Source organism: Babylonia areolata, chromosome 28, assembly GCF_041734735.1.
Source record: "Babylonia areolata isolate BAREFJ2019XMU chromosome 28, ASM4173473v1, whole genome shotgun sequence".
Taxonomy (NCBI): domain Eukaryota; kingdom Metazoa; phylum Mollusca; class Gastropoda; order Neogastropoda; family Buccinidae; genus Babylonia; species Babylonia areolata.
In genome coordinates this window covers 2,423,532-2,437,536 of record NC_134903.1, presented here as the reverse complement: position 1 = coordinate 2,437,536, position 14,005 = coordinate 2,423,532, and the positions used below count along the sequence as shown (strand labels likewise).

At 41.5% G+C, this 14,005-nt stretch overlaps 1 protein-coding gene across 2 annotated transcripts in view; it reads right to left on the bottom strand.

Annotated features, from left to right (window-relative positions):
* The window catches only part of LOC143302127 (phosphatidylinositol 4,5-bisphosphate 3-kinase catalytic subunit alpha isoform-like), a 46,889-nt gene extending 33,094 nt beyond the window's left edge, over window positions 1–13,795 (bottom strand). The window contains exons 1-7 of one of the 2 annotated variants that reach the window (XM_076616675.1): window positions 13,663–13,795; window positions 10,694–11,156; window positions 7,178–7,396; window positions 4,191–4,441; window positions 3,766–3,883; window positions 2,281–2,399; window positions 850–1,035 (exon numbers count right to left, since the gene is read on the bottom strand). In XM_076616675.1, coding sequence (XP_076472790.1) covers window positions 850–1,035; window positions 2,281–2,399; window positions 3,766–3,883; window positions 4,191–4,441; window positions 7,178–7,396; window positions 10,694–11,039 — 1,239 coding nt within the window. In that variant the 5' untranslated portion in view covers window positions 11,040–11,156; window positions 13,663–13,795. The remainder of the gene's footprint in view (window positions 1–849; window positions 1,036–2,280; window positions 2,400–3,765; window positions 3,884–4,190; window positions 4,442–7,177; window positions 7,397–10,693; window positions 11,157–13,662) is intronic. The other variant, XM_076616674.1, reaches the window with a different exon arrangement.
* Between the last annotated feature and the right edge of the window lie 210 nt (window positions 13,796–14,005).

Below are 14,005 nucleotides of genomic sequence, written 5' to 3'. Positions count from 1 at the left end.
GGCTAGATGCTCAGATTGATTTTCCAGTCAAACTTCGGAGAAAGGGAGAGAGGTTTAGCAGTCCAGCCCTGGAAGACAGACACTCTAACATCTCCGCAGCAATAAAGAACAGTTTCAGCTTCAGTTTCAAGGAGGTTCCATACCGCGCAAATTGACCATATACCCTTCACCACATCTGCTTAATATCTACTTTATATTAATAGATAAAAAAACAAATAAAGGTAAATAAACACACATACACGCATGCACACACACACACACATTCCCACATATCACAGATCCCACAACACACACACACACACACACAGAAAGCCACTGAAACAGTGCAGATGATGGGGTAGCACAACAACAAAATCCCCACAACACACACACACATCACAACACACACACACATCACAAACACACACACATATATCACAACACACACACACACACATCATAACACACACACACGTATCACAACACACACATCACAACACACACACACATCACAACACACACACACATATATCACAACACACACATCACAACACACACACATATCACAACACACACACATATCACAACACACACACACATCACAACACACACACATCACAACACACACACACATATCACAACACACACATCACAACACACACACATCACAACACACACACACATATCACAACACACACACACACACATCACAACACACACACACATCACAACACACACACACATATATCACAACACACACACACAAATATCACAACACACACACACACATCACAACACAAACACACCCACACAGCCACTGAAACAGTGCAGATGATGGGGCAGCACAACCAAAAGACCCCAACAACACACCTTCCGGTTGCGGCGCTTGGACTCGGAGCAGATGGACAGACAGAGGCGGGCGCTGCGAGGGACGTCAGGGATCTTGAGGAACTCGAGCCACTCATCCCAGCGCGGGTTGGTGGACTCCACCATCTTGCTGCTGCGAGGCTCACACAGCGCCTCCGTGCCGTGGTAGATACAGGCCTTGACGTAGATCTGCAACAATCAGAGGCACTTTAGTAATCCACATGCATGTAGACTGACAGGTGCAATAGCCGAGTGGTTAAAGCGTTGGACTGTCAATCTGAGGGTCCCGGGTTCGAATCTCGGTAATCGTGCCTCGTGGGTAAAGAGTGGAGATTTTTTCCGGTCTCCCAAGTCAACGTATGTTCAAACCTGCTTGTGCCTGAACCCCCTTCATGTGCATTAGCAAGCAGAAGATCAAATACGCGTGTCAAAGATCCTGTAATCCATGTCAGCGTTCAGTGGGTTATGGAAACAAGAACACACCCAGCATGCACACCCCCAAAAACGGAGTATGGCTGCCTACATGGTGGGGTAAAAATGGTCATACACGTAACAGCCCACTTGTGCACATAGAGGTGAATGGGGGAGTTGCAGCCCATGAACGAAAAAGATTAATCCACATGTATATATGATTGTTCTTGTCTTTGTTGCTTTTAGTCCACTCGACCGCACTGGGCCATATCATCAGGACTATCAAACCATACAAATGCGTCAACACAAAACTGTCACATCAACAAACAAAAAAAAACCAACTATGCAAATGCTCAACCGTGTGAACACAAAACTGTCATATCTACAAAAAAACCCACAAAGACAAACCCACGAAATACAGTTCATGACACAGTGTCCCAACCATTTAGCTCCTCAGGACAAACAAGACTAGGCTGTGCTGAACACCAGCCACTCCACTTAATTTATCAACCCCAGATTACAAAAAATCATAAAAAAGGAAAAAAAACAATATTTCAAAGCCAACCAAAAAATACATTAAAAAGGCTATAAAGGCTGCTGAATGGGCAGCTGGTGTCCATCCCAGTGTTTACAATCTCAATACCTAATCGCCAGAGCAAAACAGTACAGACAGTACATCATAGACTGCGGAAAAAGTGTCAAGGCTTGCTTGAAAGAAGAGAAAGAAGAAAACGAAGACGACAATGAAGCAGGTGAAAAAGATGAAAACAAAGACAACAATGACAGAGAAGATGAAGAAAACAAAGATGACGATGAACAAAAAGATGAAGAAAACAAAGACAACGACAAAGATGATGACGAAGGAGAAGCTGATGATGACAATGAAGAAGAAAATGACAAAGACGAAAACAAAGATGACAAAGAGGCGAAAACGTAGATGACAACAATGACAAAGAACAAGATGATGACGACAACAGTGAAGAAGATGATGACAAAGAAACAGAAGCAGCTCAAGCTCCTCACCTTGCCCAACTCCTTGATGTTGACGTAGGTGGCGCAGCAGATCTTGATACGCAGTGTGGCGTGGACGTCCCACAGAGAGATGGTCTGCTGGTTGTTGATCTCTGTCAGAGCCTGGATGCCTGTCATACATATTGTAACAATAATAATAACAGACATTATCACTAATACTATTATCATTATTATCACTAGTAGTTGCATCAGTCGTAGTAATAGTAAAAGCAGAAGTATAATAATAATAATGATGATGATGATGATGACAATAAAAATAACGAGAAGAGGATTTTCATATAGCTGCAAGAGGAAACAAGTTCTAAGCACTTTACAAAGTAAATGCAATGCTTAGAATGAATCCGATAAACACATAAGATAAAACAGAAACATATAAAATGAGTCACTAATAAATTTTTTTCTCAAAAGATGAACGCTGCGCTGCCAAAGGCCATTTCCACCAGAACTGAACTGATGAGTGACATGGTTCTGGCTTTTCTTCTTCTTCTTCTGCGTTCACTCGTATGCACACAAGTGGGCTTTTACGTGTATGACCGTTTTTACCCCGCCATGTAGGCAGCCATACTCCGCTTTCAGGAGTGTGCATGCTGGGTATGTTCTTGTTTCCATAACCCACCGAACACTGACATGGATTACAGGATCTTTAACGTGCGTATTTGATCTTTTGCTTGCATATACACATGAAGGGGGTTCAGGCACTAGCAGGTCTGCACATATGTTGACCTGGGAGATCGGAAAAATCTCCACCCTTTACCCACAGGCGCCGTCACCGTGATTCAAACCCGGGACCCTCAGATTGACAGTCCAACGCTTTAACCACTCGGCTATTGCGCCCGTCAGCTGCCACTCCAATACAGGACTTTCTCCAAAAGGAAGATCCCTGTGTCTGCTAAAGGCTGTCAAAGTGTTAATACAAAAATCCTTAACTCTCTCTGCCCGATGTGCCCAGATCAAGGTCCTACTGTTTACAACTGTTTCAGATGCAGGACCCTGGTCGGGGCTTTAGAAAGTTCTGAATTTTTGGAGTGGCAGCTGACGGGCGCCATAGCTGAATGGTTAAAGCGTTGGACTTTCGATCTGAGGGTCCCGGGTTCGAATCACAGTGACGGCGCCTGGTGGGTAAAGGGTGGAGATTTTTACGATCTCCCAGGTCAACGTATGTGCAGACCTGCCAGTGCCTGAACCCCCTTCGTGTGTATACACAAGCATAATATCAAATACGCACGTTAAAGATCCTGTAATCCATGTCAGCGTTCGGTGGATTACGGAAACAAGAACATACCCAGCATGCACACCCTCAAAAGCGGAGTATGGCTGCCTACATGGCAGGGTAAAAACGGTCATACACGTAAAAGCCCACTCGCGTATATACGAGTGAACGTGGGAGTTGAAGCCCACGAATGCAGAAGAAGAAGAGGAGTGGAAGGTGATTTGCATAATGACATGAAAAGCGAAGAGCATCACTCAGTGACTGACCCCTCTGCATGTAGCTGGGCCACACGAAGGGGGTGTGGGGCAGGGCCAGGTACACACTTTCCCGTGTGTGCAGCATCAGCTGGGGGATGTTGTTCCTCGCAATGCACTCCCGGATATACTGAAACACACACACACACACACATGAGGGACTCTCCCGGATATACTGAAACACACACACACACACACACACGTGAGGGACACTCTCAGACATAGTGAAACACACATACATGTATACATGAGGAACACTCCCCGATATACTGAAAAACACACACATACACACACACACACAAACACATACATGTACACACACACACACACACATACAAACACCCACACCCACACACCCATACAAACACACACACACAAACAACCCCACACACACCCACACACCCCCCACAAAAAAACCACCACCACCTCCACCCTACCTTGTACTGGCTGATGGGCACCTCGGCCAGCAGGAACTGGTCCGCCCCGCACACCTTCAGGACGTACAGGTGCTTGTACTCCTCGATGCAGCGCTCGGCGTGCTCCCTCGTCATGCCCATGGTGCGGGAGCGGCGTCGGATGGTGTCGGAGATAATGTCGGAGGGGAGGGCGTCGTGCTTCACCTTGGCCGTGTACTTGGCACGGTCGTTGTTCTCCGACACCACCCACACGCACACTATCACACAGCCGTCTGGCGGGGAGAAGAAACAGGAGGTGTGTGAAACAAGGTACTGTTTATGACATGAACAGTGTTTTTAAGGGACACACACTATCACACAGCCGTCTGGTGGAGAGAAGATATGAGGGGTTATGAAACAAGGTACTGTTTATGACATGAACAGTGTTTTTAAGGGACACACATGATCACACAGCCATCTGGCGGGGAGAAGAAACAGGAGGTGTGTGAAACAAGGTACTGTTTATGACATGAACAGTGAACAGTGTTTTTAAGGGACGCACACTATGACACAGCCGTCTGGCAGGGAGAAGATATGAGGGGTCATGAAACAAGATACTGTTTATGACATGAACAGTGTTTTTAAGGGACACACACTATCACACGGCCGTCTGGTGGAGAGAAGATATGAGGGGTTATGAAACAAGGTACTGTTTATGACATGAACAGTGTTTTTAAGGGACACACACTATCACACAGCCGTCTGGTGGAGAGAAGATATGAGGGGTTATGAAACAAGGTACTGTTTATGACATGAACAGTGTTTTTAAGGGACACACACTATCACACAGCCGTCTGGTGGAGAGAAGATATGAGGGGTTATGAAACAAGGTACTGTTTATGACATGAACAGTGTTTTTAAGGGACACACACTATCACACGGCCGTCTGGTGGAGAGAAGATATGAGGGGTTATGAAACAAGGTACTGTTTATGACATGAACAGTGTTTTTAAGGGACACACACTATCACACAGCCGTCTGGCAGAGAGAAGATATGAGGGGTTATGAAACAAGGTACTGTTTATGACATGAACAGTGTTTTTAAGGGACACACACTATCACACAGCCGTCTGGCGGAGAGAAGATATGAGGTCTATGGAAAACATGACAGTGTTTTTATGGGATGCACACAATCAAAGCCTGAAAGAAAAAAACAAGATGCATGCAAAACAGGATACTGTTTGTGACATGAAAGTGTATTCATGCAACAAATACTATCTCACAGCCGCCTGGTCAAAAGAAGAAATAAGGTCTATATCAAACAGGATACTGTTTGTTCTATATCAAACAGGACACTGTTTGGAACATGAAAGTGTTTTTAAGTGACAAATACCATCACACAGCCACCTGGTCAAAAGAAGAAACGAGGTTTATATCAAACAGGATACTGTTTGGAACATGAAAGTGTTTTTAAGTGACGAATACTATCACACAGCTGTCTGGTCAAAAGAAGAAATAAGGTCTATATCAAACAGGATACTGTTTGTTCTATATCAAACAGGACACTGTTTGGAACATGAAAGTGTTTTTAAGTGACAAATACCATCACACAGCCACCTGGTCAAAAGAAGAAACGAGGTTTATATCAAACAGGATACTGTTTGGAACATGAAAGTGTTTTTAAGTGACAAATACTATCACACAGCCACCTGGTCAAAAGAAGAAACGAGGTTTATATCAAACAGGATACTGTTTGGAACATGAAAGTGTTTTTAAGTGACAAATACTATCACACAGCCACCTGGTCAAAAGAAGAAACGAGGTTTATATCAAACAGGATACTGTTTGGAACATGAAAGTGTTTTTAAGTGACAAATACAATCACACAACCGCCTGGTCATAAGAAGAAACGAGGTCTATGCAAAATACTATCACAGACTGTCTGGTAGAAAGAACAAACAAGACTGTAAAACAAGACAAGCGTTGTGACACATGAGTGTTTTTAAACTTTTCTCTCATTCCCTCACTGCTTTTTGTTGGTGTGGTTGTTGTTGTTTTCCTCATAAAACAAGAAACGAGAGGTGAAAAACACTGGTAGGCAGGAAAACAAAACAAAACATGGTGTGTGTGTGTGTGTGTGTGTGTGTGTACACATGTGTACGTATGTGTGTACTTTACATTTGTATTAGATTTTAAATACTGCTAAATAACTTGGTTTTAACTGTGTATACATGTCTATGTTTTAGTTCTGCATGATAATTATTTATGCATGTGTGTGACTGATTATTTTGTGATGCTTATATTAACTTAGCAGTTAAGCATATTTTCTTTTATACATGTATACATTTACACTGATATTGAATGACTGTGGTAAGTGGGTGTTCATGATTGTGTGAGGTCCCACATTAACTTGGCATCTGAGCATTCTATTCCCTTTGTGTGTTCATACCATGCATCATTTATGTAGCGTACACCACACATGAATTTCTCTTCTTGAGATAATACAGTATTCTATATCTGTATCTGTATCGTGGCTCTGCAGTGTCGCAATGCACTCTCCCTGGGAGAAACAGCCAGAGTTTCACACAGAGAAATCTGTTGTAACAAACAGTAACCCAAACAATTCCAATACTACTTAAAACCCACCTCTTTCCAACATAGCCTCCCTCCCCTGCCTCTTCTTCGTCTTCAGTTTCTCAAGTTTAGAGTTATGCATGCATGTGAATGACTCGTGTGAAAGCTCTTTGATTTGTCTCTGCACAAGATTCAGCGCTATATAAATACTACATGTCATCAATCATCAATAACTATTTGTTATGAAACAAGGTCATAACTCTCCTTTCAAACACAGAATAATTCAAAAAGTTAGTTAACAATTTCAATAAAAATACATACACAAGTCTGAATTTCACATACAGAAAATCTGTTATGACAAATATCAAATATCTAATACGATACTAAACAAAACAAAAAAACATACAATACAACAGCCCATTACACTCCTCTCTTCTGACTGTGCGACACTGTACCTTCTGTGAACTTCTTGAGACTCTCCAACAAGTGTGGGGGTAGTTCTTTGGAGCCGTCTATCTCGGGGCTGTAGGCGTACATGGCACGCGCATGGTCCCCCCCACTGTCCCTCATCTCCACGATGTCCTTGCACGACTTGAGGACGTTACGACGAAAGGTCATGACCTCCAGGTCCTTGTTCTCGTTGAACTCATTCACTGGCATGCCGATCAGCATACCTGAAAGAGGAGAGAAAATTGAAAGAAATTTGATTTTTTTTTTTGTATGTAAGACAGTTGTACTGTATTGTATTGTATTACTAATTTTCATCACAACAGATTTCTCTGTGTGAAATTCGGATTGCTCTCCCAAGGGAGAGTGTGTCGTAACACTGAGAGCGCCACCCATTTTTTTGTATTTTTTTCCTGCATGCAGATTTGTTGTTTTTTTGTTTTCCTATTGAAGTGGATTTTTCTACAGGATTTTGCCAGGGACAACCCTTTAGTTGCCATGGGTTCTTTTACATGTGCTAGGTGCATGCTGTACACGGGACCTCGGTTTATCGTTTCATCCAAATGACTAGTGTCCAGACCTCCACTCAAGGTCTAGTGGAAGGGTAGAAAATACTGGCCACTGTGCCATGATTCGAACCAGTGTGCTCAGATTCTCTCGCTTCCTAGGCGTTACCTCTAGGTCATCACTCCAGTTGTGTCCAACTATCATATGACCATCAGAACAGCAGAGGAGGCAACTGCTGTCCCAACTTTCTGGGCTAGAATTTGATCATAATGGAGAATGTCTTGCCCAAGTTACATCCCCACTCTATCGGCCAAGAGGGTTTTAGGACAGGTCGCCATTTGGATGGTTCCCAAAGACCAACTAGCCCCCAAAGCTGCTGCACTAAGAGCCAGTGCAGTCTTGCCTTCTAGTTTGAGAGTCATGCTCATAGTTCTTCTGAAAAGGCTAAGCTGTAAATGACTTCCCACTGTAATGAAGAAACCACTGATCATACACTGGTACAGCTCTCACACTGCTGTTGGCCCAAATGTAAGCTTTTGTCAATCTGTGTTTGAAAATTAAACAGTCCTAAAAGCAAAAAGGTAAAGAAAAAGAGAGTATACATATAATGCATCAATTAATAATACAAGTATAACAGTGTCTACATATACCTTCATAAGTCTGTCTACATATATTTTTATTTTTATAAGTCTGTCTACATATATTTTCATAAGTCTGTCTGTCTGCATACATTTTCATAAGTTTGTCTTTGTTAGTTCATATACTTTTATAAGTACACTTACCAACTAATATTACAAGTATAACAGTGTCTTAGTTATATCATTTAATTTGTAATAATCATTGCAAAATTCCAATTTATTGTAATGGTTTACAGTGGGAATATGAACCTATTTATAGATAAATATGTTTCAGTTTCAGTTTCTCAAGGAGGTGTAACTGCTTTCGGACAAATCCGTATGCCACACCACATCTGCTATGCAGATGGCTGACAGCAGCATGACCCAACGCTCTATCCAGGCCTCCAGTTCTTGCATGTATATTTGTGTACCTATCCCAGGAGATTTCTTCTCCCGAATTTTGCCAGAGGACAACACTCTCCGTTCTTTTTCACTGTGCCAGTGTGCATGCTGCACACAGGACCTCGGTTTACAGTCCCATCCGAAGGACAAGACGCTCAGTTCGATTTCCCGTCAAACGTGGGAGAAAGGGCGAGAGCAGGATTCGAACCCAGACCGTCATGGACTCTGAATTGGCAGTTGAGCGTCTAGACCATTCTGCCACCTTCCTCCTTATAGTTACATGGATTGATATTAATCGAACCACAAGAGGAAATCAGGGGAAACAGGAATCTGTTGGCTAGAGACACATTTTGACATTTTACAGATGTTACTACTGACTAAAAAGACCAAACATTAAAAAAAATTTTTTTACAAGTACACTTCACTCACTGAAGACAAATTCTGAAATAAAGTTATAGAGCAGAGAGTCACTCCATCAGTCAGTGACATCAGAGGGTAAATCACTTCTGAATATACTCTAAAAAGAAAACTATGAGACCAAAACTCATCCATATGCCATGTTTCACTTGGTCCATGTTATTTTTCCTGAGATACGTTCCTTCAACAGCCTTCAGTAATTTCAATTTGCATTCTATAGTATTTATTAGAATTTTAACAATGAAAATGTAGAATATGGCACAGAAAGTCTTCATGAGCAGCCACTATGACACGAAGCAAAATAATTTGGATTTCATCAAAAGTGATGATGATTTTAATCCAGACAGTGACCGAGGTAAAGATTAATCTCCTGTCGCCTTGCCAAGTCTGAGACAACTCTCTACAAATAAAATTAGAGCAGTCCTTTTTTGTCCCACTGCTTGTTTTCTAACCAGTCATTCCAGGCAGCTTCAGGCCTGAAGTGCTGTTGGCCAGAGGCACCAGAGTACGGAATGGATTACAAAATAAAAACAATTAAAGAATCCAGACATGAACTAAGCATTCCTGTCAGCAGTATCTCCATAAATAATTTGCCCTGGAAAGAAAACTGCATCCATGACTATGCATCAACAATATTTAAGAAGTGAAGAATTCAGAAATTAAAAGCAATACCACTGATGCTGACAATGAGGAAGTGACAATATTTCAAATAAAAATAGTTATTAAAAGAAAGAAAAAAAGCAACAAACCAAACAAACCAGCCAAACAGTATTTTTCACCTGCCCTGCACAGTTTACACATTTCAAACTGAAGACAATTTATTCAGATAGGCCAAAACCCCTACCTAACGGAATGTAAACTAGGTACAATAATAATCATAACTCACCTATTTCAACTGGGTACAATAATAATCACAACTCACCTATTTCAACTGGGTTTCAACTGGGTACAATAATAATCATAACTCACCTATTTCAACTGGATACAATAATAATCACAACTCACCTATTTCAACTGGGTACAATAATAATCACAACTCACCTATTTCAACTGGGTACAATAATAATCACAACTCACCTATTTCAACTGGGTACAATAATAATCACAACTCACCTATTTCAACAGGGTACAATAATAATCATAACTCACCTATTTCAACTGGGTACAATAATAATCACAACTCACCTATTTCAACTGGGTACAATAATAATCACAACTCACCTATTTCAACTGGGTACAATAATAATCACAACTCACCTATTTCAACTGGGTACAATAATAATCACAACTCACCTATTTCAACTGGGTACAATAATAATCATAACTCACCTATTTCAACTGGGTACAATAATAATCATAACTCACCTATTTCGACTGGGTACAATAATAATCACAACTCACCTATTTCAACTGGGTACAATAATAATCATAACTCACCTATTTCAACTGGGTACAATAATAATCATAACTCACCTATTTCAACTGGGTACAATAATAATCATAACTCACCTATTTCAACTGGGTACAATAATAATCATAACTCACCTATTTCAACTGGGTACAATAATAATCATAACTCACCTATTTCGTAGTTCAGCATCTTCTCTTCACGGTTGCCCAGAGGCTCCATGATCTTCAGGATGGGCTGAAAGAGGCGGAGGTCACACAGCCGCCGTGTCTCGTCGTAGAACTCTTCCCGCTCAGCATCCTGGGTAATGGCCACAAAGATGTAGGACTCCGGCTCACTCAGCTTGGCGTACAGCGGGTACTTCTTGGCCTCCATCCACAGGTTGGCCTTGATCACCTCCAGGGTCGCATCCCGGTTGCACTCGCAGGGCACCAGCACGCCCGTAGGGAGGAGGCAGTCCACCACGATCTTGGAGGGCATCAAGTGGTGCCCCCATAGCTCTCCGGAACTGGGAGGCATGTTGCTGTCTGATCACTGACGTCCTGGTTGAGATGGTGTGGGCGGCAGTGGTGTGGCAGGCTTGAGACACCTTCCTGACTCTGGAGTCTTCCTTAGCATTCCATTGTCTGCAAATAACTGCGATGATGTTGATGGTGTACAATAAATGATGTTGAATATATTCCAAACTACAGGCGCATACATTTGACATTGTTGTTCATAGTCCCGCCAACCCCACTTGACCATATGTCAGGACTGACACACACACAGACACATAAAAAAAGGGCTTTGGATATGTCAGTAGTACTGGTAGTCTTTTCTTTAGATTTTCAATATTTCGTTTTAACTCCAAATGAGGGGGGGAAAAATCATCCTTCAATATCAACTCTGCTTTTCTTCACAATTGACAGAAAAATGAGAATGTGAAATCTGTCGTTTGCTCTATAATCTATTACATGACCAAAATAAACTTGCCGATTTCTTGTCACAGTTCATGCATGTTAGGTATCAATACCTGTGTTTTGCTAACCCACTGAACTCTGACAAAAACTTCATCATTTTAAATGGACTGGATCTTCTACAGTTGTGTAATTACACATGAAGGAGGGGAATGTATGTGTGTGTATGCGTTGGGGGTGGGGGGTGGGGTGTTAAACACAAGTGGGTCTGCAGATGTTTCACTAAACCTGTTATTTCATAGACAGAAAAATCTCCACTCTTAACTCAGTGAGTCAGTGATCCCCCCTGACTTTCATCACAGCCAACTCATTTGTATGGGTAACAAAACAAAATCACCTAAAAACAAATGTTAGAATTTATGAACTGACAACTTCTAAACAAATCAGTAACATAACGAGTTTTGGGGGGGCAAAACATACCTTCATCGGCCTTCTTATGCTATCATGCAGTGAGATGTTGAAAGTATCCATATTTTTTTGTTCGAAATTTGCACACAATGACTTGTATTTATGAACCCAGGAAAGCACAAAGAATTTGAAAAAGATTAAATTCAGAACGTTATATAGCCACGATAGGGCCCCTTCATCTAATTCTGTTGTCTGCCTTGTGACTGAGACGAAACTGGGTCAGACGCCATTGTTGACACGCACTGTTCACGTGAAAATAACACTCAGACTACTTGCGAGCACAACAACAAACACTGCATTTATTGGTTGCAGTGGAGAGTGGAAAGGTCTCTTCAGATATTCTTAGCTCATAACGTCATTATGGAAATTAGGTGCTACTCTCCAATTCAAAACTATCTAACGGGGCCCTTCATCTGAAAGGGTTGTGAACAGTGGGGCCCCCATCAGGCTTTTGTCCAGTGTTGAGTTCACCCACCAAGCACTGTAGAGACACAACACAGGACCTCTAATCAAAAAGAAAACTTCAACTCTCTTACCAATCCAGCTGGTTCTTTATACTAGTAGTAGTTAGTAGTGGTAGTAGCAGTAGGATAAGGACAAAGCCAGCTTTGAAGCTTATTGTAAACAGTGCCTTCTTAAGTTCTTTCAATCTTTGTTTCATTTGAACACAAACATATTTTGGTAAAGATTTTGATCAAGTTTAACGTTCCATTTACAATTTATTTATTTGTCAAATTCTCTACAAATATTAAGAGTTTTGTAGAATTGTCCAGCTGATTCTTGAATGAGTTAGTAGATGGTGTTTGTTTCACATGAGGTGGCAGCTGATTCCAACTCTATTACTGAAGTAAAACTTTATGCATTAGTATTTGAACGTTGTACTTAAACAAAAATTTTCCCCTCAGTATTTCTTGTGAAACTGTACTGAGGTGCAGAGAACTCATTCCAAGACACATCAACATGACCAAACTAAAAGTTTATATGTCTCAATGAGATCAATATGTAGCCTTCTACAATTACAGGAAAATCATTCTAAATAAGTTATAACCTATCATTATAAGTCATGTGCCTACATCTGTGTACAAGCTTTTGTGGCTCTCCTCTGCATCCTCTCAAACTTTGCAACAGACTGTCATTCCAGATAAGGACACCACACTGAACAATTCCACACTCCAGGTGAGGTCCCACCAGAGCTTTAGATAGTTTTACAAAATTACCACGGTCAAGCAAAAGTTGTTTTAATCATGCCAATCATTTGATTTGCTTTATTTATGCAGACTTTATCAACAATGTGTTTGTAAGTATGGTCTGGCATTTTAACTTTTTTTTTTTTCCTTATTAACTAGTGCTTGTGCCTGAATAGATACCCTTGACACATACTACACATACAAAACTGTTTTGACTTCGGGTTCAAAATCTATCCGAGATCCAACTGTTACGTAGCATTCACTGCGAACTTTAGATTAAAGCTGGGAGTAACTCAGGTCTGACACAAAAAAATATCTTACTCATGTTACTGTCTTTCGTTCTTCAACTCACTGTGCCGCCTGCCTTCGCTCACCCGTTTCTTACACTAGACCATTTGATTCTGTGTGGCATGTTTCATTTTGCTGTGAACGAATGAACAACTAGTTACATGATGTCATTTGTTTATCGTGATCTATGAACTGAGCGGTAAGTGCTCTGATCCGCAAATCTGGTGAGATCGTAGTATGACACCAAATTTCTCAGAAAGCGCTATCACAGAAAAATAAGAATGGTTATCGATGGTGACTGACCTATATAAAAAGGCGATGTTGACAGCATTCCTGCAGTGAAATAAGCACCTGACGAGGAAACATTTTGAGTTGTTATGAATTATTAAATCACTGATCAACAAAGCAGAAGCAGACACAGGAAACAGCTCTCTCAACAACTGACTTTCACTTCCGGTTTAAGGGCTTAAAGGGTTCAGTGCACAGACGTAGTCCGTGGGTTCAGTGTGCATCGTGACCTCGTTTGACCCCGTTCCAACCAGAAAGCGCGGGCTCTTTCGTTTCTGGATGAACGTTGGAAATTGTGTGTGTGTGTGTGTGTGTGTATGTGTGTGCAAGAGAGAGAGAAGGCTCATCTATAATGGCG